The sequence below is a fragment of the Lepidochelys olivacea genome (genome assembly GCF_965140295.1).
Source record: "Lepidochelys olivacea isolate rLepOli2 genome assembly, chromosome: 26".
In the NCBI taxonomy this organism is placed as follows: domain Eukaryota; kingdom Metazoa; phylum Chordata; order Testudines; family Cheloniidae; genus Lepidochelys; species Lepidochelys olivacea.
This window is the reverse complement of record NC_140436.1, coordinates 15,281,481-15,306,360: the sequence shown is the minus strand read 5'-3', so window position 1 is coordinate 15,306,360 and position 24,880 is coordinate 15,281,481. Positions and strand designations below refer to the sequence as shown.

The 24,880-nt window shown below is 62.4% G+C and overlaps 1 protein-coding gene across 1 annotated transcript; it reads left to right on the top strand.

The window, feature by feature from the left end:
• The first annotated feature begins 2,161 nt into the window (after window positions 1-2,161).
• GGCX (gamma-glutamyl carboxylase) lies at window positions 2,162-24,611 on the top strand. The gene is made up of 15 exons (XM_084615029.1): window positions 2,162-2,286; window positions 3,526-3,726; window positions 5,760-5,918; window positions 13,114-13,279; window positions 14,614-14,692; window positions 15,511-15,617; window positions 16,553-16,716; window positions 17,374-17,651; window positions 19,658-19,789; window positions 20,863-21,014; window positions 21,480-21,649; window positions 21,917-22,047; window positions 22,342-22,489; window positions 22,741-22,936; window positions 23,763-24,611. Exons 1-15 carry the CDS (start codon window positions 2,259-2,261, stop codon window positions 23,917-23,919), a joined length of 2,268 nt encoding a protein of 755 aa, XP_084471155.1. The 5' UTR covers window positions 2,162-2,258; the 3' UTR covers window positions 23,920-24,611.
• The last annotated feature ends 269 nt before the right edge of the window (window positions 24,612-24,880 follow it).

Below are 24,880 nucleotides of genomic sequence, written 5' to 3'. Positions count from 1 at the left end.
CTATCCCATGCTGTCTCCCCCCACCTAGCCCTTTGTACTCTGATCCTTCCTCTTCCCTCTGGAATAGTTAAGTGTTGCCATTTAAAGTGAGAGCAGTGGGCATTGGAGTTAGCCTTCACTGGAATGAACGGGGCGTTCATCCCGCACGCTTGCTCCTATTGCTTTGGACTCAACAAACCCAGGCAGGCATCATTGCACTGGTTACCCTGAGGGCAAATCCCTCATCTCCGGGCGATCGGCTCAAGTTCTCTGCAAATTCAGGCAGATGCAGCCATGTCAGTTTTCCTCAGGGTCACCAGGAAAAAGTTTTCTTCATACCAAGAACAGATGGAGGCTGGATTTTGTTTTGTAGCAAAAGCCACAGCTGTGGGAAGTGTTGGGGAGATCTCTCTGTCCCTGTCCCTGCACCAAGCTGGTCCTTTCTGCCTCCTCCCCCTCAGGCCAGAGCCACAGAGAATGTAACATTTTGGGCTCTGTATAAATATTTGCCTCTTCCCTTCAGAGTGGAAGAGCAGGAAGAACCAGCCGGGCTCTGCAGTGGGAGCAAAAGGTGTTGGGGTTTGTACAGGGCTGGGGAGCGAAGCAAAGACCAGGCCGTGTCGCTGGCAGGATGGAAATGCAGCTTCCCTGGCAGATGAGAAATGCAGTTGGGTGGGAGGGAGACGTGGTTGGTGGTTCTGCAGGCCGCAGCCCCAGCAGTCTCTGTTTACAGCTTCCCAGCCCTGGGTAATTGTCACTATTAAAGTGTGTTGGTTTATGACTCTGTGAGGGGGAGGGATAGCTCAGTGGGGGGAGAGGCATAGCTCAGTGGTTTGAGCATTGGCCTGCTAAACCCAGGGTTGTGAGTTCAACCCTTGAGGGGGCCATTTAGGGCTCTGGGACAAAAACTGGAGACTGGCCCTGCTTTGAGCAGGGGGTTGGACTCAATGACCTCCCAAGGTCCCTTCCAAGCCTGACAGTCTATGATCCGTGACCCAAAGCAGCAGCGCTGGTACCTGGCCCTTTCCTAGGGGATCCCAATGAGATTTATCAACATGAAGGCATCCTGCCTGCCCCTCTGAGAGGAGGGGTCAGTCTCATCGACCCCAGCCCATAGCAGGAGAAACTGAGGCACAGAGAGGGAAAAGGCCAGAGTCACACAGTGAGTCAAGAACAGAACCCAGGAGGCGTTGTATTAGGTTTGACCCCCCAATCCCCTGCTCAAACCCATAGATCACACTCCCTTCCCAGAGCCAGGCATGGAACCCCACTCCCAGAGCTGGGAAAACCCAGGAGTCCTGACTCCTGCCACCCCCAGCCCTAAGCACTATACCCCACTGGAACCCAGCCCTCCTGACCCCAAGGAGGACCCTTCTTCCCCCAGCCCACACACTAGTTCTGCCCGGTGCCTGTAGCAAACCAAGTTGCCACATTAATTTCACGGAAGAGGGGGACAATCTGATTGGCGCCCCACTCCGAACGAATGTCTCCTTATCTCAGGAGAAAGGAGAGGAGGCCTCGTGGCACCTTAGAGACTAACCGATTTATTGGAGCGTGAGCTTTCCTGGCCCACAGCTCCCTGCATCGGATGCATCACGAAAGCTACGTGTTAGTCTCCAAGGCGCCACGCGTCCCCCTTTCCTTTTGGCGGGTGCGGGCGAACAGGGCTGCTGCTCTGAGCCCCGCCGGGAGGGCTCAGCACCAGGCCGGGACCTGCCCCTCTCCGCAGGCTGCGCACCCCGCCAAGCGCGGCCAGCAGGGCCCGAGCCAGCCCGGGAGAGGCAACGTGGCGCAGCCCAGGCCGCAGGGTGGGGCCGGGCCTGGTCAATACACGGGGGGGCCCACGGGCTGCAGCAGGCGGGGAGCCTCTTTGCTGGCTGTAGCACGAGCCCCAGGCCAGCACTTGGGGGGCGCTGCGGGTCCCCGGGGGGAGAGGGCCCGGGCGGGGGGGCCCGGGGGCGCCAGGACCCCGAGCGCGGGGCTGTCTGGGAGCGGGAGGACCCAGGCGTCCGGGATAGGGCCCGCGGGGGGAGGGGCCCCGCAGCGGGAGGAGGCGGGGCTGGATGGGGCCCCGGACGCCTGGGTTCCGCCCCAGCCGTGCCGTGGGGAGGAGACCCCCCCGGGGCTGCCGGAAAGCGCCGCCAGGGCCCGCCCCGCGCTTGCGACACTCGCCCGCCCCGCGCTTTGCGGCCGCCGCGCGGGTGACGTGTCGGCGGCCGAGGGGCTCGCGCTGGAGCGTCTCCTAGCAACCGGGGCGGGGCGCGGGGACCGCGCGTGAGATGGAGCCGCAGCGGGGCCGCGCGGCAGGTACCGGGGTTCGCAGCCGGACTCCTGGGTTCCCGCCCGGCGCTACAGCCCCCCCCCGCCCCGCGCAGAGGGGCCCGGCCCGGGAGGGAGCCGCGTGCTGGGTCCCGCCTGGTTCTCAGCCTGCCCGGGGCCGGGCTGCGGGTCGGGGGTGCGGGGGGCGCCGGGGGGCGCCGGCTGGGCCAGCGGGGGGCTGCGGGTCGGGAGTGGGGGGCGCCGGGGGGTTGGGGGTGCGGGGCGCTGGCAGGGCTGCTGGGGGGCTGCGGGTCGGGAGTGGGGGGCGCCGGCTGGGCCAGCGGGGGGCTGCGGGTCGGGGGTGCGGGGCGCCGGGGGGTTGGGGGTGCGGGGCGCTGGCTGGGCCAGCGGGGGGCTGCGGGTCGGGAGTGGGGGGCGCTGGCAGGGCTGGCGGGGGGCTGTGGGTCGGGAGTGGGGGGCGCCGGGGGGTTGGGGGTGCGGGGCGCTGGCAGGGCTGCTGGGGGGCTGCGGGTCGGGAGTGGGGGGCGCCGGCTGGGCCAGCGGGGGGCTGCGGGTCGGGAGTGGGGGGCGCTGGCTGGGCCGGCGGGGGGCTGCGGGTCGGGAGTGGGGGGCCCCGGCTGGGCTGGTGGGGGGCTGCGGGTCGGGAGTGGGGGACGCCGGGGGGTTGGGGGTGGGGGGCGCTGGCTGGGCCAGCGGGGGGCTGCGGGTCAGGAGTGGGGGGCGCTGGCAGGGCTGGCGGGGGGCTGCGGGTCGGGAGTGGGGGGCGCCGGGGGGTTGGGGGTGGGGGGCGCTGGCTGGGCTGGCGGGGGGCTGCGGGTCGGGAGTGGGGGGCGCCGGCTGGGCCGGCGGGGGGCTGCGTGTCGGGAGTGGGGGGCGCCGGGGGGTTGGGGGTGCGGGGCGCTGGCAGGGCTGGTGGGGGGCTGCGGTTCAGGAGTGGGGGGCGCCGGCTGGGCTGGTGGGGGGCTGCGGTTCGGGAGTGGGGGGCGCCGGCTGGGCTGGCGGGGGGCTGCGGGTCGGGAGTGGGGGGCGCTGGCAGGGCTGGCGGGGGGCTGCGGGTCGGGAGTGGGGGGCGCCGGCTGGGCCGGCGGGGGGCTGCGGGTCGGGAGTGGGGGGCGCTGGCAGGGCTGGCGGGGGGCTGTGGCTCTGTGAGCTGATCCTACGCCTAGAGCCCTCGCTATCCTGCTGTCTGGGACACTAGGAACCCCCCTCCCCCCCGAATAAAGAAGTGACCGGCCCTGCACCCCCACTCTCCCGGTTGGTTTGCAGCTGCCCTGCTGGCAGAGTCCTCGCCCGGCCGCCGGCAGCGCGATGGTGACGGGGCGCCGGAGCCCACCCAGCAGAGGAGCAGTTGGGCTCAGCGCTTGCTGGGCTTTGAATGGGCTGATGTGTCCAGCTGGCCCCGCTTCGTCTGCCTGCTCAACAGACCCACGGACCCGGCCTCCCTGGGCGTCTTCCGCTTCCTGTTCGGTGAGTGCTCTGGGCAGGGCACATGCCCCTGGCATCCCTGCCCCTCTGGGGAGCCTGGCTGGCGACAGGGCACCTCAGAAATCATTAGTGCCGGCTCTGAGTGTCCAGGGTCCTGTGTCCCCTGGGGGCTCTAAAGTCCCTTGAGTGCTCGGGCAGTTGGTGCTCAGTTTATTTCCCTTCTCTGGGTGCAGGAATTCCCCTTCCCTCAAGCCCAGTCTCCCGATCTCGGGGCACTCCAGGTGGGTCAGTGTTGTTCTCCCTGTTTATGGGAGGGAAATTGAGGCACAGAACAGCTAGAGGGAGAGCAGAGCTGGAAAGAGGACCCAGGAGTCCTGGTACTTTGCTCTCACTGCTCCTCGTGCTGCGTGGGGCTCCAGAGCAGAGAAGTGCAGGAGTCCCTCATCCCCTGGCCTGTCTCCGGGCCCAGCGCTGTCCCTGCTTAGCACAGTCCATACAGAGGAACCCATCCCTGGGTTACCCAGCCCCCACTGACTGGGGTGCGGTTTGACGGCCCACGTGGTGCTGCTGCAGGTCCTATCCAGAACCTCCGACGCCCCCCCAGCCAGCCACAGCCTCCCCACATCCCGTCCCACCCACCCTGCCCTGCCATTGTCTGGCTGCCAGCTGGTTCTGCTGGCCATTGGGGGCGGGACTAGTCCCTGTTCCCAGCCCTGGGCATTGCTGGTTTTGCAATGTGGTTAGGGCCAGTGTCCTCTGCTTGTGGGGGTGGGGAAGGACTTTGGCCTCAGAGTGCAGGGGAGGCCCCAATTATCAGGAAGGAGCAGATGTGGTGGTCCCAGCTCTCTCCCTCCAACACCCCTCCTTCCAGTCAGATCTGAGGGGTGCCCTCCCCTCTGGCCCCCCAGTGCTTGGACACTGGGGGTCTCCCCAACCCCCTGACTCTAGCCATCCCAGGGTGGGGCGGTGCAAGGCATCTTCCCCCCACCCCCAGGGCTCAGCCTAGGGATCCTGCATGGTTTGCAACAAGCCTGGTGGGGAAGGGGTTAAACCCTCCATGCTGGTCAAAGGGGCCGTGTCCTGCCGTGGGGGTGTGGGTCTCCTATGAGGGGGCTCCTGGACTTCAACAAGGAGGGTCCTGGGGTCATGCTGTGAAGCAGGGACAGGCTGGGTCAGCACTTGGATGGGAAAGCTTTTTGGAAAAGGGGGCTCAGTTGGGGGTGCTGTCCTCTCAGAGTCCGGGCTGACCCACTGTCCCAGCACGGTGCTAGGGAGGGGGCTGGGAGCCAGGACTCCTGGGTCCTGTCCCCAGCTCTGGGAGGGAAGTGGGTTAGAGTGGGGTGGGGGAGTTGGTAGCCAGGACTCCTGGGTTTGCTGCCCAGCCCTGCTGTCTTACCCTGGGCAAGTCCGTTTCACCTCACCCTGGCACCTTTCTCAAGTGCTCTGTTCACGTGATATGGCTCCTGCTGCCTATGGCAGTCTCTCCCGATCCTTAGTGGCCCCACTGGATCCCTGCCTGTGCTGGACCCCGGGGTTACTAGCAGGCTCCCTGCAGAGGCCGGATCTCCAAGCTGCTCTCTGGGCCTGACCTGGGGCTTCCTCCCAGGGCGGGACAGCAGGATCCCTGCTGCGCTGCAACAGCCAGTGAGATCAGCCCTGTGGGGAGGCAGGACGCCTGAGCTCCTGGGGGTGCCCCGGGCAAGTCCCATCCCCTTGCTGTGGCTCAGTTTCCCTGCCTGTGACAGGGAGGTCACTGCACTGAGCCACGGGGGTTGGGTTTGAGTGGAGGATCCTCATGCAGGTGTTTGTCGTCAGGTGGGTGCGTGGTGGGGTGGGGGTGGCTCCTGGCTCAGCTTCTGTGTGGCTGCCTCATCACCGGGGTCCTGTGGCCGGACTGGGCTGGGTGGGCAGCAGGGCAGTGCCCAACTGCATGGGCTCCTGGCCGCAATCCCTGCTCTGCCTCTGGGGCTTGCCAAGCCTGGGGGGCCCAGTTAGCTCTGGGCTGGACATGAGTGTTTGAGCAGAGGTCAGGGGGACCCTCCCCAAGACTGACACCGCCTCTGCCCGTGTCTAAGGGTTGCTGATGGCCCTGGACATCCCGCAGGAGCGTGGCCTGAGCTACCTGGACCACAAGTACCTAGATGGGCTGGAGGTCTGTCGCTTCCCACTTGTGAACTTCCTGGAGCCCCTGCCGCTGGACTGGATGTACCTGCTCTACGCGGTCATGCTGCTGGGTGAGGGCACGGGGCCAGGGTTGGGCGGGGGCTGGAGGAACTGGAGAATCTGGGGGTGTGACGTTCCCCTCTGGTGCTGTCTAGACCAGTGATCTGCTAGGTCTCTCCAATCCTTGAGTCTGGGAGACAGCTTTATCCTGCTCTGCTGAGAGAACCCCCACTCCTGGGCTGCTCACGCTCAGCCTCTGGCACATAAGATGCTCCTTGGATTGTGCAACCGAATGACACTAGCCAATATCTCCGGTCCCAGACACAACCCTAGGAAACCTCTGTCTTGCAGTGTCCAGTTGTGCCCGCTGGATGCTGCCAGCTTATATGAGTTTGTCAATTTAACAAAGAAATTGATATGTACCAAGCTTGTTCTCTCAAGGGGAGTCTCTGACACACTGCAAACCAAACGTACTGCTTCAGGTAGAAACAACAAACAGATTTATTAACTATAAAGGTAGATTTAAGTGATTATAAGTCAAAGCACAAGAAGTCAGATTTGGTCAAATGAAATAAAAGCAAAACGCATTCTAAGCTGATCTTAACACTTCCAGTGTCCTTACAAACTTAGGTGCTTCTCACCACAGGCTGCCTGGTTGCTCTTCAGCCAGGCTCTCCCCTTTGATCAGCGCTTCAGTCGCTTGGTGGTGGTGTCTGTAGCTGTAGGTGGGAGAGAGGGAGCAGGGCAAAATATCTCACCTTTTTATCATGTCCTTTCTTTCCTCCTGGCTTTGTGCCCCCCCCCCCTCCCCGAGTCCGGCGAGCATTACCTCATCACAATCCCAAACTGCCCAAAGGAAGGGGGTGACTCCCTCTAGCATCTAACAGATTCTTTTGTTGCTGCCTAAACCAGCGTCCATTGTTCCTGTGAGGCTGGGCTGGGGGGGCTGTGAACTGGAGAGTTTTTGCATGGGCTGGCTTTAAGCCATGAGGATACATTTTCAGCCGCATAACTATATACATGAAATTATAACCTATAACCTTACTATAACATGACTGTAACAGGGTTCATAGTGGTATCCATGTTAGTCTGTATCCGCAGAAAGAATGAGGAGTACACATCCGACGAAGTGAGCTGTAGCCCACGAAAGCTCATGCTCAAATAAATGTGTTAGTCTCTAAGGTGCCACAAGTCCTCCTTGTTCTTATTATTGTAACAATCACTGTCACATCACTAGAACAACCATGCTCAGGGCAACATGAGCCTTCCGAAGACACCCGACATGACAAACTTTGCATTGGATCCCACACAATCATGTTACAAAGATTAGAATCATAAACTATCAGGGTGGGAAGGGACCTCAGGAGGTCAGTGAGTCCAATCCCCTGCTCAAAGCAGGACCAATCCCCACTTTTTGCCCCAGATCCCTAAGTGGCCCCTTCAAGGATTGAACTCACCACGCTGGGTTTAGCAGGCCAATGCTCAAACCACTGAGCTATCCCTCCCCCCCATGGGGGTGTAGGGTGTTCCCCTGAGGTACAGAACGTCACACCTCCCCTCTTAGTTTACTGCAAGAGGGTTAGTCACTGACTAGGTCAAAGGCAGTTTGTGTTATAATTCTCTTGGCATCCAGCCATTAAGGCCATGAGGCAGCGTGCCTCAGTTTCCCCATTCACACACTGCAAACCAGGTTTTTTATGGTTTCTCTGCTGTGATAAGCTTTAAACCTGTTTACAGGTATTAATTGAAAAGTAGCATTATCATAAGGTTTCACATCCGTGTCGAAATTCTTATCCCCAAAACTTAACATTAATACCAAAATGGGTATATACAAATATCTTTATGATACCACGCCCTCTGTTCAGTTAGTGTAGTTTGAGGTTAGTTTGTTCATTACCCATGGTGTCCTTTGACTCTTTTCCATGCAATCAGTCACTGGCTTTTCCTTCCCTCCAGCGTTTCGCTCTGTGTGGGCTCTTAATTTAATCATGTTTCTGGCTTTTTTGATATCTCGGGGTCTGGCAAGATAAGGGTCCAGGGGGATCCTGCACATTGACTGGCCCTTTGGGGAGCGGTCTCCCAACCACAGGGCTGTACATATGTAGGAAATCCAGCTCCCTTTTCAGGTTACCCTGTGATTCCAACTCCCTGCACTGAATCCTTCCCTGCCCCCGAGAGGGCTGTGATCCCTGCTCTGTGGGATAAGTGTGTTTATCCTTTGATCAGATGCACCTTTCCCCAGCACCTTTTCCATAACTGCTCCATGTGTCTCACCTGCCTGGGGGACCCCCCCCCCAAGAGCGTTAGATCATCTGTATTCTGACAGGTTTCAGAGTAGCAGCCGTGTTAGTCTGTATTCGCAAAAAGAAAAGGAGGACTTGTGGCACCTTAGAGACTAACCAATTTATTAGAGCATAAGCTTTCGTGAGCTACAGCTCACTTGAGCTGTAGCTCACGAAAGCTTATGCTCTAATAAATTGGTTAGTCTCTAAGGTGCCACAAGTCCTCCTTTTCTTTTTGTATTCTGACAGACGACCACTTGGCAATTTCCTGGTCCCAACTCCTCTGCTGTCACAGGCGTTGGAGCTGCATCTTGATGTAAAGAGACACAGTTACTTTCCAAACAGTTATCAGGAATAGCATTCTGAAAAACTGGAACCTGTATTGGGGTGCCCTCCACCACCCCTTTCTCTGTCCCTGGGAAGTCAGCTGTGTGACTGCTCCCCTCCGGGAGGTCAGTTACACAAATCCCTCTCAAAACCTGACCCAGCCATCCTGCTAGTGTCCTGGGCATCCTGCCCCAAGTGTCTAGGGTGGAGACATTCCTGTACCCCCACTGTTCCTTCCCCCGTTTCCTCCTCTGGGCCCCCTCCCAAGACACATTTCTCTGTGCTCCCTAGGAAGGGTTCTATCTTTTGTTCAGCTGCAGAACCCTGCCAGCTAACAACTGGGACAGTTTCCTTAATCACTGACCACCCCTCTCCTGCCCCTGTGCCTGAGGGCATGTCGCCTTCTGCTGGAAAGGAGCTTGTCTCAGCCCCTCCCATGCTTGGAAGCACCCTGCTTCCCTGTGTTACAGAGTCACAGGAATCCTCACCCACCTCAGTGGTTTCTGAGATTCCCTGCCCCTTCTCCGGGCTCTCCTCTGGGACCCATTTCTCTCTGCTCCCTAGAGCTGGGTCTGTCTCTGGTTCAGCTGAAATTTGCTGGCCGCTAACAACCTGGACAGTTCTCTCCCTGGCAGGCATCACGCCCCCATCCCTTCCCGAGGTGCTGTTGCCTCCAGCTGCAGTGCAGAGATTGGTCTCAACCACCCTCCCGCCTGGAACCATGTGGCTTCCCCCTGCTGCTGAAGAATCAAGGAGACTCCCTCCCATTCTCTCAGCAGTTCCCGAGACCTTCCCCTTTCCCTCGAGGGTCCCAGCATAACACGCGCTCCTGCTGCAGGCAAATACTTTAACCTGAGCTACACGGAAAAAATCATTCCCCAGGAGCAGGTCGACTAGGAGGTGTTCTATTACCCCCACAGTCAGAACACTTTCCAAACCTTCCCAGACCACATGGATTTTAGCTAGTGGCACAAGGAATCTGCTTTCACCCTCCCCCACAATCTCTGCCATTTGGCCAGGCAACATACTGGCCTTTGGGACCACACCCTGCTTAACCGGAGAGATCTGGGCCCCTGCATCCCTCTGCCCCAAGCGTTCCCTGCCATCGATTTGGGCAGCCGTTACATACTCCATGTCTGGTTCTGCGGAGGCTAACCTCACAAAACCAACATGATCGGTTTCAGTGTTGAGGGCAGCAGAACTAACAGGAGCTATTGGTTGCCTGCTTCCGCCCAGCACAGGGCGTTTATTCCTCAGGGGATCAGTGGAATGACACCGATAGCACCTTCTGGGCTCGTCTGCTTTTACAGGAGGTTTGGGATAGGAGTTACCAGTGGAGGACTGTTTTGGGGTAAGGGAATGTTTAGGCTCCCAGCCCCCTTCTCTCTTCCCAGGGGCAAAATGGGATCCTCCCTCCCTCCAGTTTTAAACCCTCTTTCTGTGGCCTGCCCTCAGTAGATGCCTGAGTCTGTTCAAAGGCATCAGCAAAACAAGGCATCTCCTCCAGACTTTACAGCTTTGTCCCATAGACCAGAGGTGGGCAAACTACAGCCCACGGGCCACATCTGGCCCGTGGGACCCTCCTGCCCAGCCCCTGAGCTCCTGGCCTGGGAGGCTTGACCCCGGCCCCTCCCCTGCTGTTCCCCCTCCCACGCAGCCTCAGCTCACTGCACTGCTTGCTCAATGCTCGGGGTGGTGGGGCTGCGAGCTCGTGGGGCAGTGAGCTGCAGACCCCAGCCTGACCCGGTGCTCTGTGCTGCGCAGCATGGCTGCCTGTCCTGGTGCAGCCGCGCCGCCAGCCACCGGTGCTCCAGGCAGCATTGTAAGAGGGCAGGGAGCAGGGGGGTTGGATAGAGGGCAGGGGAGTTCGGGGGTGTGGATAGGGGTTGGGGAACAGGGTGGTTGAATGGGGGCAGGGGTCCGAGGGAGGGCAGTGCGGAAGGAGAGGGGAGGTTGGATGGGGTGGTGGGGGGCAGTTAGGAGTAGGGGGGGTCCGGGGGCGGACAGGGGACAGAGAGCAGGGGCTGGATGGGGCAGGGGTCCCTGGGGGGCTGTCAGGGAACAGGAGGGTTGGATGGGGCAGGAGTCCTGGGCGGGAACTCTGGGGGGCGAGAAGCAGGGGGGGTCGGATAGGGGGTGGAAGCCAGGCCATGCCTGGCTGTTTGGGGAGGCACAGCCTCCCCTAACCGGCTCTCCATACAATTTCAGAAACCCAATGTGGCCCTCAGGCCAAAAAGTTTGCCCACCCTTGCTGTAGACACTGCTTTACATCAGCCTTACATACGCTTAGGCAATGCTCTTGAGCAACAAGATCCAACATTCCCTCAAAACTTGCCACCTCCTTGCCCCTCACCCATTTTCCCAACAAATCTTTGATTTTGTTTACATATTCCCCATACCAATATCCCCCTTAAGATTCCTAAATTTAACTCTGTATGTTTCAGGGGTGATCTGAAAACTTCGCAAAACAGTATCTTTAAATGTACAATCGTCTAAAGCATCTTCAATAGGCATTCCACTGAATACATTTCGAGCGTTACCAGTTAATTTTGCAATCAGGGTAGGAACTCTCTTATCATCAGGGATTTCATGTATTACACACAGCCTTCGAAGGTAGTCAGATATTCAGTCATATCATCGTCCTCTCTGTGTGCAGGGCATAAGTGTTCCCACCTGTGGATTTTTGGAGTGATAGGAGTCGTTGGAGTCAGGGGTCCTGGTTCTGCTTCTCTAGCAGGTCCAGCTGGTGTTTTCTCTCCCTCTCTTTTACTTCCATGGCCCTTCTGTGAGCAGCTGCCTCTCTGGCCGCCTCTTTCTTTTTCCTTTATCTCCAGTTTTTGCAGTTGCAATAATCTCTGGGGCTCCTGCTCTTTTCTACAGACTAAAAACCTTCGCAATCGCTTCGCTGCTTTCACTCATTTCCCTGCTTTTCTGTCCCGATTTCCCTTTCCCGAAATAAGCAAACAGAAAATAACAAACTGTGACCTCCTTCTGACAGTTCTTAGCCACTGCACTTCAGACTCACTTAAAATCACAAATATCAGTGCTTAAAGTGTGAACTTCACTTGGAGTAACAAGCTGCACATACACCCTGCTCGCTGCGCCACTGTGATGTTCCCCTCTGGTGTAATCCGGACCGGTGATCTGCTAGGTCCCCAATCCTTGACTCTGGGAGCCAGCCTCACCCTGCTCTGCTGGGAGAACCCCCACTCCTGGGCTGATCACGCTCAGCCTCTGCCATGTAAGCTGCTCCCAGCTACTTGCAACCGAATGACACTAGCCAATACCCCCAGTCCCAGACACAACCCTGGGAACCTCCGTCTTGCAGTGTCCAGTTATGCCTGCCTGACACTGCAAGCTTATATAGGTTTGTCAATTTAACAAACAAATTTATATGTACCAGGCTTGTTCTCCCAAGGGGAGTCTCTGACACACTGCAAAGCAAACGCACGGCTTCAGGTTGAAGAAAGAGATTTATTAACTATAAAGGTAGATTTAAGTGATTATAAGTCAAAGCACAAGAAGTCAGATTTAGTGAAATGAAATAAAAGCAAAACGCATTCTAAGCTGATCTTAACACTTCCAGTGTCCTTACAAACTTAGGTGCTTCTCACCACAGGCTGCCTGGTTGGTCTTCAGCCAGGCTCTCCCCTTTGATCAGCGCTTCAGTCGCTTGGTAGTGGTGTCTGTAGCTGTAGGTGGGAGAGAGGGAGCAGGGCAAAATATCTCACCCTTTTATCACGTCCTTTCTTTCTTCCAGGCTTTGCTTCCCCCCCACCCCCCACTTCAGAGTCAGGCGAGCATTACCTCATCGCAGTCCCAGACTGCCCAGAGGAAGAGGGTGACTCACTCGAGGGTCTAATAGATCCTTTTGTTGCTGCCTAAACCAGTGTCCTTTGTCCCTGTGAGGCTGGGCTGGGTTTGTCCCATACATGTCCTGATGAGGTGTGAACTGCCTCTCTGCTCTTGGAGAGTTTTTGCATGGGCTGGCTTTAAGCCATGAGGACACGTTTTCAGCCACGTAACTATATACATGAAATTATAACCTTACTATAACAATCACTGTCACATGACTAGAACAACCATGCTCAGGGCATCATGAGCCTTCCGAAGACACCCGACATGACAAACTTTGCATTGGATCCCACACAGTCATGTTACAAAGATGAACACGGGGGTGTAGGGTGTTTCCCCGAAGTGTAGAGCGTCACAGGGCGGTACTGAGGGATCAGAGGGTCACGGGCTGGGCTGGAGGGAATCGGGGGGACTGGGGGAGGTTGGGGCGGATCAGTGGGTCACAGGCTGGGCTGGGCTGGGCTGGGAATATTGGGGAGATCAGAGGGCCGGAAGCTGGGCGGGGGAGATTGGGGGGTGCAGTGTCTGAGGGGCCCTGACCAGTTTAAGATTGGGGCTCACGCCCCATTTGGGGGCAGGGGGCTTGCCAGGACCATCCCAGACACAGCCATGCCAGGATTGCTCTGCTAGCTTTTGGCCCTCTGCCCTATCCTGCCCCCCAGGCTGGTCCAGGCCCCTTGCAGGGCTAGGCTCAGAGCCATGGCCAGCAGAATGGTGCTGGCAGCATGGGGTCCAGGCTGGGGAGCCCCGGGGAGGGAGGGGAGATCCCTGGCCCCTGCTGAATCCCTCCTGCTCGTCCCAGGTGCCCTGGGGATCATGCTGGGCTGCTGCTACCGGCTGAGCTGCCTGCTCTTCATGCTGCCCTATTGGTACGTCTTCTTGTTGGACAAGACGGCCTGGAACAACCACTCCTACCTCTACGGCCTCCTTGGCTTCCAGCTCACCCTCATGGACGCCAACCGCTACTGGTAGGGTCGGGCTGGGGGTCGGCGCTCTTGAAACTGGCTCGGACTCGGCCCTTTCTCCCCTCGGATCCCCAACTCGGCCCCTGGCCACGCCCAGGACCCTGCCTGCCTGCTGGGTGCTGACACTGCTGCTGATCGTGGGGGCCCTGGCTGGGACCCGGCTGGGACCCAGAGTTGGGGGCCAGGCGGCCTGGCTCTGTCCCTCCAGCCAGAGGTGTGGCAAGGCCCCAGGGGCCCTGGTACCTGAAGTGGGGGGCCCTTCAAAGTTCCAAAGGCTCTTTCCCCTCCTGGAGAATGAGACGGGCTCCATCTTGGCACAGCGCCCAGTGCAGGCTGTGGGCACACAGAGCCCTTCTGTTCACACGGTGTGCGGGCTGGCTGGGACGTAGGCTGCATTTCCCAGTGCAGCAGCCCTGCCGAGACGCCCTCACTCTGGTAGCTCTATCACGTGTGAGAGTCTCCATGATCCGCTTCGTGGGCAATGGCGCGGTGAGGTAAAGCAGCCGCCTGCAAAACCGAACCAGGTTCCTCCTGCCGCAGACTGTGCGACAGCAGTAGGAGATCTGCCAGGCTACTGCCGAATACACGTCGCGAGCAGGCCTGGGGCTCAGCTTCTGGGAGCCAAGCCGCACGCTAAGGGCCGGGCAGAGCCCAAGGGCGAGGCACCACTGTGTCCTTCCAGGGTCACATTGGTGCCCCTCTTCTGGAGCTGCATGACGGTTCAATAGGGATTGGGCCCCAAATCTTTATACCTGAACCCCCCATTCTGCCCAGGGGAAACCTTGCAATCTGAGCATCAGCTGCATCTGCTTTGCATTGCCCAGTCGCATGGCTAAGCCGCGTTGACACAAATAAACCTACCCCCCTTGGAAGTGTGGTCGCAGCTCCCCGATTAAACCCAGCCCAGCCCTACATCCCCAGCCTTTGCAAAGCTCCTCTGACACCTGGGCCCTTCTACATCACTGTCTGCGCCAGGCACTTACGGACTCTGCTTCCCTATCCTAGAAATGGCACCTGACCTGCAGCAGATCCAAATCCACGGGCCAGACGGGACCACTGTGCTCAGATAGTCTGACCCTGGATAGCACAGTCCAGGCAGGGCTGGCAGAGCTGCCGGGAGCAGTCCTGGAGCCATGGGTGGGGAGCAGCTGGGGAGGGGGCCGGAGCACTTCCCCTGTAGCCCAGCTGGGGGCCGCTGCCCAGCCTGCACTAGCTAGGCCGTGGCATAACTACCATGGGGCGCGCGGTGGGGCAGCCGTGGCTGCACCGCTCACCACCCTGGCTGCAGCCCCCTCGCTGGGCCGGCCGCACCCTGACAGAGCGGCTCCTTCCCCCAGGTCCATTGATGGGCTCAGGGACCCACGGAAGAGGAATGCCCACGTGCCCCTGTGGAACTACACAGTGTTACGCATGCAGGTACGGGCAGGGGGTGTCCATGGGTGCTGTGTGGGTCAGCCTCCCCACACCCACGCTGCCTTGCTCTGCCCTGCAGGGGAGCACTGCCCCGGCCCCTCTGTCGCTGTGTCCTGGCGGCCGGGAGGTGACTCCCAGCAATGCCCTCCGCCCTGGGTGCCGGTCAGGACCCCTGCTGGGGTGCGGCCGTGCTGGGGAAATGGGCCCCTTTTATCTGGAGTCACAGCCGGGGGCCCGGCCCTGCTGCTGAAGGGGCGGAGAATGCTGGTGCAGTCCCTGGGGCTGGCCACTAGGGGCAGCAGCGCACAGAGCACGTCACTGCCTGGGAGGGTGAGCGCAGCAGGACTCACCCCCCAAAACCTCAGTGTTCTGTGATGGATTGGGAGAGGGGATGGCTTGGGTAGGGGGGCTGGGAGCCAGGACTCCTGGGTTCTCTCCTCAGCTCTGGGAGGGAAGTGGGGTCTAGTGGGTTAGAGCGGGGCAGGCTGGGAGCCAGGACTCCTGGGTTCGCTTCCCACCTTTTCTGTTGACTCACCGTGACCTTGGGCCCATCCCGTCCCCTCTCTGCCTCAGTTTCCCCACCTGTGGGGGAGGGATAACAATACTGAGGTGCTCTGAGGCCCTGGTAACATAGGTGCAGGTAGAGATTATCCCCCTCACCTGTAAATGGGGCCCTTCTCTGTGAGCTCCCAGGGCCGGCGCTCATCGGTTGTCGCTTTTTGCCTTGTGCTGGCTGGCACTGAGTGGCGGGGCCCCGGGGCCAGGCACTGGACAGACCCCGCGCTGGCTGGGATTCGTCACAGGAGCTTTGTGTCACCTAGATCTTCATCGTCTACTTCATTGCGGGCATCAAGAAGCTGGATGCTGACTGGGTGGAAGGCTACTCAATGGGGTCGCTGTCCCGCCACTGGCTCTTCGACCCCTTCAAGTGAGTGTTGGGGTGACGGGGGCTGCCCCGGGGGTTCAGCATCCCGCTGGGGTGCTGCCACGGCAGACATTGGCACTGGGAGCAGTTGGCCAGTCACTAACACTGATCGCCCAGCTTGGCCAGTGTCTGCACAGGGACCTCCGTCCCCCCTTCCACGACTCGGCCTGAGCTGGGAGCTCACACATGAAACACATGGGCTCACACCAAGTCACCCGCACACGAACAAAACAGGCCCCTGCCCAGAAGTTCCCCATCTGACATCAAGGGAGGCGGGCTGGCTCCTCTGGGTTTGCTTTGTGCCCCATGCTTTGGACGGGAGGGGGTCACTTACTGGCACTGGGTGACATGGGACTGATGTCTGACTCCCCTGTGTCGCCGGGCATGGCCCTCCTGTATGCTGGACCCCTGCCATGCTGGGCAGACCATGGTGGTGGGGAGAGTTGGGAGATAGATGCCCCCCAAGTCTTTGCACCAACGGTACAAACGCAGGACAATCTGCCCCAACCTCCGAGATCTGGGGTCCTGAAGGCTCAGGGCTGGGATCTAAATGGGACCAGGCAGACCCGGGCTGGGGACCGGGACTGTAACAAAATGAAGGGGACATAGGGAGAGGGAAGGGGCCGTGGAAGTTCAGGATGGGGTGGGGGCTGGGGGGTTTGGTGCTGTGTGCGCGGGGGCTGGGGCCTGTATTTCCCTCTCTAGCCCAGCCAGGGCAGCCATCGCCCCCCGGCCGCCACTGGTCAGTGCCATCGAGGGGCTATGGCATGACCAGCCCTGCATCCCCAGGGGCTGCTCGGATACGGGGCTTGGTGCTGCCATGGGGCGGAGAACACAGGCAGTCCAAGGAGGGGGGCAGGCGACCTGCGGGCGGCTGCAGGGGAGAAGGCTCCCTAGTCGGGGCAGAGGGTGGGTCTCACCTTCGGCGTGCTCCCCAGGCTGGTGCTGTCAGAGGAGATGACCAACCTGCTGGTGGTGCATGGCGGGGGCCTGGTGCTGGACCTGACGGCTGGTTACCTGCTGTTCTTCGATGCCACCCGCCCAGCGGCGCTCGTCTTCGTTTCCTACTTCCACTGCATGAACTCACAGCTCTTCAGCATTGGTGTGGGGATGGAACCCAGGAGTCCTGCTCTCCATCCCCTGATGCCCACATCCCCCTCCCAGCACTGGGGAGAGAACCCAGGAGTCCTGGCCCCAGTCCCCCCTGCTCTAACCCACTTGACCCCCCTCCCCTCCCAGCACTGGGGAGAGAACCCAGGAGTCCTGGCCCCAGCCCCACCCTCTAACTCACTCAACACCCCCCAGCACTGGGGAGAGAACCCAGGAGTCCCAGTCCTGCGCTCTAACTCACTCGACGCCCCCGCCCAGCACTGGGGAGAGAACCCAGGAGTCCCAGCCCCGCGCTCTAACTCACTCGACGCCCCCGCCCAGCACTGGGGAGAGAACCCAGGAGTCCCAGCCCCGCGCTCTAACTCACTCGACGCCCCCGCCCAGCACTGGGGAGAGAACCCAGGAGTCCCAGCCCCGCGCTCTAACTCACTCGACGCCCCCGCCCAGCACTGGGGAGAGAACCCAGGAGTCCCAGCCCCGCGCTCTAACTCACTTGACGCCCCCGCCCAGCCCTGGGGATAGAACCCAGGAGTCCTGACTCCCTGCTCTAACCCCTCCAGTCCAGCCCAAGTGCCCTGCCCAGCCGTTGCCCCTGGCCTTGCCCGAGGGGAGGGGAGTTCCCTGGCTGACGTCTCGGTTCTCCCCACAGGCATGTTCTCCTACACCATGCTTGCCACCAGCCCCTTGTTCTGCTCCCCGGACTGGCCGCGCCGCCTGGGTGCCAGGTTCCCGGCCTGCCTCCGAAGGCTCCTGCCCTCCTTGGAGCCGCCGCAGCCCAGCGAGGCATGTGTGTACGGGGGGCCTGAGCGCAAGGGCCGAGGCAGGGGGGAACGAGGGCCAGGGCTGCGCCAGAAGCTGGGGGCCCTCTTCACCGTGCTGTACGTGCTGGAGCAGTTCTTCCTGCCCTACTCCCACTTCATCACCCAGGTAGGAGCCCCCACGCAGCCCAGGGCTCCGGGGACTGCTGTGGGGAGGGGACGGGGGTAGGAGCCCCCACGCAGCCCAGGGCTCCGGGGACTGCTGTGGGGAGGGGAGGGGGGTAGGAGCCCCCACGCAGCCCAGGGCTCCGGGGACTGCTGTGGGGAGGGGACGGGGGTAGGAGCCCCCACGCAGCCCAGGGCTCCGGGGACTGCTGTGGGGAGGGGACGGGGGGTAGGAGCCCCCACGCAGCCCAGGGCTCCGGGGACTGCTGTGGGGAGGGGACGGGGGGGTAGGAGCCCCCACGCAGCCCAGGGCTCCGGGGACTGCTGTGGGGAGGGGACGGGGGGTAGGAGCCCCCACGCAGCCCAGGGCTCCGGGGACTGCTGTGGGGAGGGGACGGGGGGTAGGAGCCCCCACGCAGCCCAGGGCTCCGGGGACTGCTGTGGGGAGGGGACGGGGGGTAGGAGCCCCCACGCAGCCCAGGGCTCCGGGGACTGCTGTGGGGAGGGGAGGGGGGTAGGAGCCCCCACGCAGCCCAGGGCTCCGGGGACTGCTGTGGGGAGGGGAGGGGGGTAGGAGCCCCCACGCAGCCCAGGGCTCCGGGGACTGCTGTGGGGAGGGGACGGGGGGTAGGAGCCCCCACGCAGCCCAGGGCTCCGGGGACTGCTGTGGGGAGGGGACGGGGGGTAGGAGCCCCCACGCAGCCCAGGGCTCCGGGGACTGCTGTGGGGAGGGGACGGGGGGTAGGAGCCCCCACGCAGCCCAGGGCTCCGGGGACTGCTGTGGGGAGGGGAGGGGGGTAGGAGCCCCCACGCAGCCCAGGGCTCCGGGGACTGCTGTGGGGAGGGGACGGGGGGTAGGAGCCCCCACGCAGCCCAGGGCTCCGGGGACTGCTGTGGGGAGGGGAGGGGGGTAGGAGCCCCCACGCAGCCCAGGGCTCCGGGGACTGCTGTGGGGAGGGGACGGGGGGTAGGAGCCCCCACGCAGCCCAGGGCTCCGGGGACTGCTGTGGGGAGGGGACGGGGGGTAGGAGCCCCCACGCAGCCCAGGGCTCCGGGGACTGCTGTGGGGAGGGGACGGGGGGTAGGAGCCCCCACGCAGCCCAGGGCTCCGGGGACTGCTGTGGGGAGGGGACGGGGGTAGGAGCCCCCACGCAGCCCAGGGCTCCGGGGACTGCTGTGGGGAGGGGACGGGGGGTAGGAGCCCCCACGCAGCCCAGGGCTCCGGGGACTGCTGTGGGGAGGGGACGGGGGGTAGGAGCCCCCACGCAGCCCAGGGCTCCGGGGACTGCTGTGGGGAGGGGACGGGGGGTAGGAGCCCCCACGCAGCCCAGGGCTCCGGGGACTGCTGTGGGGAGGGGACGGGGGGTAGGAGCCCCCACGCAGCCCAGGGCTCCGGGGACTGCTGTGGGGAGGGGAGGGGGGTAGGAGCCCCCACGCAGCCCAGGGCTCCGGGGACTGCTGTGGGGAGGGGACGGGGGGTAGGAGCCCCCACGCAGCCCAGGGCTCCGGGGACTGCTGTGGGGAGGGGAGGGGATGGGCCCCCGGAGAGGAAGAGCTGGGGCCAGTGGAGGGCAGCGCTGGGAGCACACAGGGAAGGGGCAGTGGGTGCTGGGGTGCTGCTCCTCCAGGGGCACGCTCAGCCGGGGGGACAAGCCAAGACCCCTGGCCTGGCAGCGATTGTGCTTCCCCCCCATGTAGCCCTGGCTGATGCTTTGTGGCAGGTCAGCCTGCGCCCTCCCCAGCCGGGTGACTTCCCCTGGGAGCTGGGTGGCCACGATGGCTGGGCCCCCCGCCCGGTGACCAGTGGCCCATGCGAGCTGCACAGACCCAGTGGGGTGCCCATGGTAGATGCGCCACAGCAGCCATATCCCCGACTGCCCAGCAGGGGGCGGCAAAACAGCACAAAGCAGCTCCCTGGGAGAGCGGCTTGAACCCCATCGGATGCTGGGTTGGGGGGATCCCCGATGCATCCCCCCAGCGGGCTCCCGATCCCCCCGTGCTTCCCGCCAGGGCTACAACAACTGGACCAATGGGCTGTACGGCTACTCGTGGGACATGATGGTCCATTCCCGCTCCCACCAGCACGTAAAGATCACCTACCGGGATGGTGCGACTGGGGAGCTGGGCTACCTCAACCCCGGGGTAAGTGACCCTGCTGCGCTCTGGGGCGGAGCCAGGACCCCTGGGTTCTATTGCCGCCACTCCCTGTCTCAGGTTCCGGCTCTGCGCAGCGAAGGGGACTGGACAATCAGTCTGGCCACCTGTGTCCAGCGCCCTCACCGTGGCTGGCTGTGTTTGGTGCCCCAGAGAAGGTGGACATTAATGGTCATTAACAATATTAATTAGCATAGACAATGGGGGCTCCTATCTGAGGGTCTCAGGACACTAAGCAAAGGCGGGCCCAGGCCATCCCTGTTATATGGATGGGGAAACTGAGGCATGGGGAGGTTTTTGACTGAAGGTCACAGAGGAAATCTGTTACAGAGCCAGGGCTAGAACCTAGGAGTCATGGCTCCCAGTGCCTCCCACCCCCCAGTCTAACTCACCAGACTCCAGTCCCTTCCCCAAGCCCTGGATAGAACCCAGGAGTCCTGCTGACTCATCTTCCCCAAACTCTGCTTATTGGTGTGTGGTTCCCTCCCCTTGTGTCCCAGCCGGAGCCACCTGGCTGGGATGCAACTGTATCTGGGGCTGGGAGTCAAAAGGGGGGGTTATTGGTTTGTTTAAATTCCCATGGCGTGAAATGTGGGATTCAGGCCTGGGGGAGGGTCTCTGCTGGGGTTCTCCCAGTCCTGTGCTCAGGCATGACTCTGTCCCTCAGCAGATGATCTGCCTTCTCTGCTGGTCTGCCTGAGCCTTGCAGACATGACTGAATTTCCCTGCCCCTGTTACAAGTGGGGAAACTGAGGCACTGAGCAGGGAAGGGACTCGCCCAAACTCCCCCAGGGAGTCAGCCGCAGAGCTGGGACCCAGGAGTCCTAACCCACAACCCTGTGCCTTACACAGAGGCCTGGCCTCCCTCTGAACCCATGGCACGGGGAGGTCAGAGCTGACTCAGCCCCGAAAGGCTGCCGGCTCAGAGGCAGAAGCTCGTGGGGATGGAAATCTCTTGAGCCCCTCCCTGTGCCCTCAGGCTCCCGGGACTTGGGGGGGGGGATGGCCCAGGGGCTCCCCAGAGCTGGGTGTCTGGCACCGGGCTCACACGTGTCCGGCAGGTGTTCACGCAGAGCCGGCGCTGGAAGGACCATGCTGACATGCTGAAGCAGTACGCCACCTGCCTGAGCCACCTGCTACTCAACTACAACGTCTCGCAGCCTGAGATCTACTTTGACGTCTGGGTCTCCATCAACGACCGCTTCCAGCAGAGGCAAGTGCGAGGGCCCAGGGGGCCCAGGACAGCTTGGGCAGCACACAGCTGCTGCTGGGGTCCTGCCTGCCTGTGCTGGCTCAGCATCACACACACGTGGACCCAGCCAGCCCCACGCCCGCCTTTGGCTGTCCTCCATGAGGGCGAGGACGGAGCAGAGGGAGGGGCTGCTGGGTAGCACTGCACAGAAGGACTGTGTGTATATTGGGGCAGGAGGCTTTGGCATTGCCATGCCCCAGCACAGGGTGTGCTGGGTCCCATCACAGACCAAGACTGGCAGTTGGCACTTCAGGGACTTGATGCCCCTTCTGGCCTGCGATGACCCCGGGGCCGGCTGCAGTTTGCTGCCTGGCAGCCAGCGCTGCCTGCTGCCCCAGGGGAGACAAACCAGGCGGGGAGCTGGGTACCAGAGCATCCTGCCAGCCCAGCCCCTGGCATGCTCACTGGGTCCCGCTTGCCGGCCAGGCTCTTCGACCCACAGGTGGACATCGTGCGGGCCGAGTGGTCTCCCTTCCGCCACACTCCGTGGCTCAAGCCGCTGCTGGTCGACCTGTCCCCCTGGAGGACGAAGCTGCAGGATATCGAGAGCTCGCTGGACAACCAGACTGAGGTGGTTTTCATCGCTGATTTCCCAGGTACCTGCCTGCAGCCCGTTCCCTGGGGGGCTCCTGTTACTAACAGAACAACCCTCCTGGCTCATCAGCAGGGCTGGAACCCGGCACCTTCAGAGCACAAACCTCAGCCACTGCAGCTTGACCTCAAGGAGCTGCTCCATTGCCGGGGGGCTGAAGGAGGCTGTTAGCCTCTCCTGAGGAGCTGCTGCCAGTGTGGGTCACGGGTATGGGGGTGGGTCCCAGTGGGGCTGTGCTCACCATCCTTCATGTCCCCTTCAACCCTCCCAGGCCTGCACCTGGAGAACTTTGTGAGTGAGGACCTGGGCAACACGAGCCTGCAGTTGCTGAAGGGGGAGGTCGTGGTAGAGATCGTCAAGGAGCAGAGGAACTACACGCTGCAGGAAGGGGACAGGATGCAGGTGAGGGCTGGGCTCAGGGGATGGACGTGGATCCCAGCCTGTGTCCCCGCCTGGCAGGAGGAGAGCCATGGAGGGTGGCTGGTTGGTTCTGAGCCCAGGTCTGCTAGATACGCTGGGGGGGCCACGGGAACTGGGCCTGAGGGTTCTGGCCTCAGATCTGGGGGAGGGGATCCTCCCCCCAAGCTGGGAGCTGTGTTCTGGCTCAGCATGTCTCCGGGCGGGGGCAGAGAGTTGGCTGGTTCTCAGCCCACTTGGCCTGCTGCCACTTGCTGACCCCGCCCCCCCGTGTCCCAGCTGCCCCCAGGCGAGTACCACAAGGTGCACACGGTGTCGCCAGAGCCCTCCTGCTACATGTACGTTTACGTCAACACCACGGACGTGGCCCTGGAGCGGAACCTGACCGAGCTGCAGGAGCTGCGGGACAAGGTGCAGAACGGCAGCGGTGAGTTTCTGGGGCCCTGCTAGCTGGGGGCACCTGGCTCCTGGCCGCTGGGACCGGCACTCCCCCTTGGCCCAGATCCCCTGGAGCCCTGCTGGGGGGCGTAGCGGGTGGAGATCCCTCGCGCTGCCTGCCAGTGGCTGTGTCCCTGCCAGGCAGGCAGGAGGTGCCGGTATTCCTGCCATGGGACGCTTCCCTGTGGCGTATGGGCCCCTGGGGGTGAGACGCCATCTCAGGCCTGCCCCCTGGTGCAGAGACGGAGCCCCTGCCCCCAGAGCTGCAGCCCATCCTCGATGGCGCCCTGGGGGACACCCCGCAGCCGGACCCCGTCGTCCAGGCATTCGTGCGACGCCAGCAGCGACTGGAGGAGCTGCAGAGACGGCGAAACGCCACGCTCGGGGCACGGCTGCAGCGCTTCGCCGCCAGGAAGTGCTTCCTGTTCCGCCGGAGGTGAGTGCCCGGTCACACGCCGGCCCCCCTACCGCCCCCCCCGCCGTACTGCCCCCCCCCACGTGCCAGCCCCCCCCGCCGCCCTATCGCCCCCCCTGCCGTACTGCCCCCCCCACGCGCCAGCCCTCCACCGCCGAACCTCCCCCCCCGCTGCCGTACTGCCCCCCCACGTGCCAGCCCCCCACCGCCGAACCTCCCCCCCGCCGTACTGCCCCCCCCCAGGTGCCAGTCCCCCACCGCCGAACCTCCTCCCCCGCGGTACTGCCCCCCCCACGTGCCAGCCCCCCACCGCCGAACCTCCCCCCTGCCGCCGTACCGCCCCCCCTCGACGTGCCAGCCCCCCACCGCCGAGCCTCCCCCCCACTGCCGTACCGCCCCCCCCGAACCTCCCCCCGCCGCCGTACCGCCCCCACCACGTGCCAGTCCCCCACCGCCGATCCTCCCCCCCCACTGCCGTACCGCCCCCCCAAACCTCCCCCCGCCCCCGTACCGCCCCCCCTCGACGTGCCAGCCCCCCACCGCCAGTGCCCCGCTGCCGAACCTCCCCCCCACTGGACCTCCCCGGCCACAGTTCTGCCACTGCACCCACCTCCTCACAGTCAAGGGCCCCCGCCCCCCCATCACGTGATCGGCCCCCACCACTGCACCCATCTCCTCCCAGCCACGGGCCAGGCCCCCTTCGCACAAGCCATGACACCCTAGCTGCCAGCCCTTCCCTACTCCCTCTACCCCAGCAACATGAACCACCCCCCCTCTGAGCTGAACACCCCTGCAGATGCCCCTCTGGGCGCATCTCCAGCCCTTGCTCTTTCTCTTCCCCTCACAGCTTCCTGATGACCTGGATTTCGCTCAGGAACCTGGTGCTGGGGCGCCCGTCCCTGGAGCAGCTGGCGCGGGAGGTGGCCTATGCCAACATGCAGCCGGAGGCGGGCGTGGCAGGGACAGAGGGGGTGCAGAAGGAGCCAGAGCGGGCTGAGCTCTGACCTTGGGGGGATGGCCCAAGGACACATTGCAGACAAGGGATCCCCTCCCCCCAACCTCAGCTTGATGGCCCAATGCTCCCTGGGATAGGCGCACGTCCTCAGGTCCTCCCGCTTCTGCATGGCTGATAGGGAGCAGTGCTCACGCAAGAGGGACGAGCAGGGCTGGGAATGGGCCACGAGGCCCCTGCTCACAGCCTGAGCCCCTGGTGAGCGTCAGGCCTGGGCCCACAGCGCACACAGCCTGAGCCCCACGCTGCCCACGGCTTGGCCAGCTGTCTGCCCCAGGGAGAAACCGAGCTTGGGTGGAAGGGAATCGCCCCACAGCCTGGCTCGGTGGCAGCACCTACTGCCAGCAATATGGGGGAGAAGTGTGTGAACGGGTGGGTGGGTAGAGCACGGGGCTCGGAGCCAGGACTCCTGGGTTTTCTCCCCAGCTCTGGGTGGGGAGGGGAGTCGAGTGGTTAGAGGAGGGGTCTGAGGTCAGGACTCCTGGGTGCCATGCCTGGATCTACCATGGACTCATTGTGGTGCTGGGGACAGACTTGCCCAACACTGAGCTACCTCGTGGGGATGTTGGCCAGGTTGGGGTCATTCGGCAGGCGGGGCTGCTGTCTGATCACTGGGGGTGGGGGGAAGGCTTCTGTCTCAATGGTCTTAACCCTTTTCTCCCAATAAAGCGCCTTGTTTCTAAACCTGGGGCTGTTCCCTGTGCACTGCCTGTGGGATGGGGTTACCGGCAGCCTAGCTTCCCGTCCACACTGGCTCTGCCTCCCCTGCCAAAGAGTTTGCGTGGGGGGGGGTTGGAGCACAGGATGTGGGTGCGGCTCTGCTGGAAAGTTGCCCTGTCTGGGTGCGTCAGTTTCCCGGTCTCTTCCGCAGTACCAGAGCTGTTGGGCTGGCTGCAGGAGTGGCTGGGGGAGTTCTCCAGCCTGAACCATGCTGCAGTGTGCCCTCTCTGTGC

Excerpts from the sequence above, each read along its gene's own strand:
- GGCX (XM_084615029.1), top strand. The coding sequence starts at position 2,259 with ATGGAGCCGCAGCGGGGCCGCGCGGCAG. Across the intron at positions 14,693-15,510 it reads ACACAGTGTTACGCATGCAG|ATCTTCATCGTCTACTTCAT; the intron begins GTACGGGCAGGG and ends TGTGTCACCTAG. Across the intron at positions 22,490-22,740 it reads CAAGGTGCAGAACGGCAGCG|AGACGGAGCCCCTGCCCCCA; the intron begins GTGAGTTTCTGG and ends CCCCTGGTGCAG.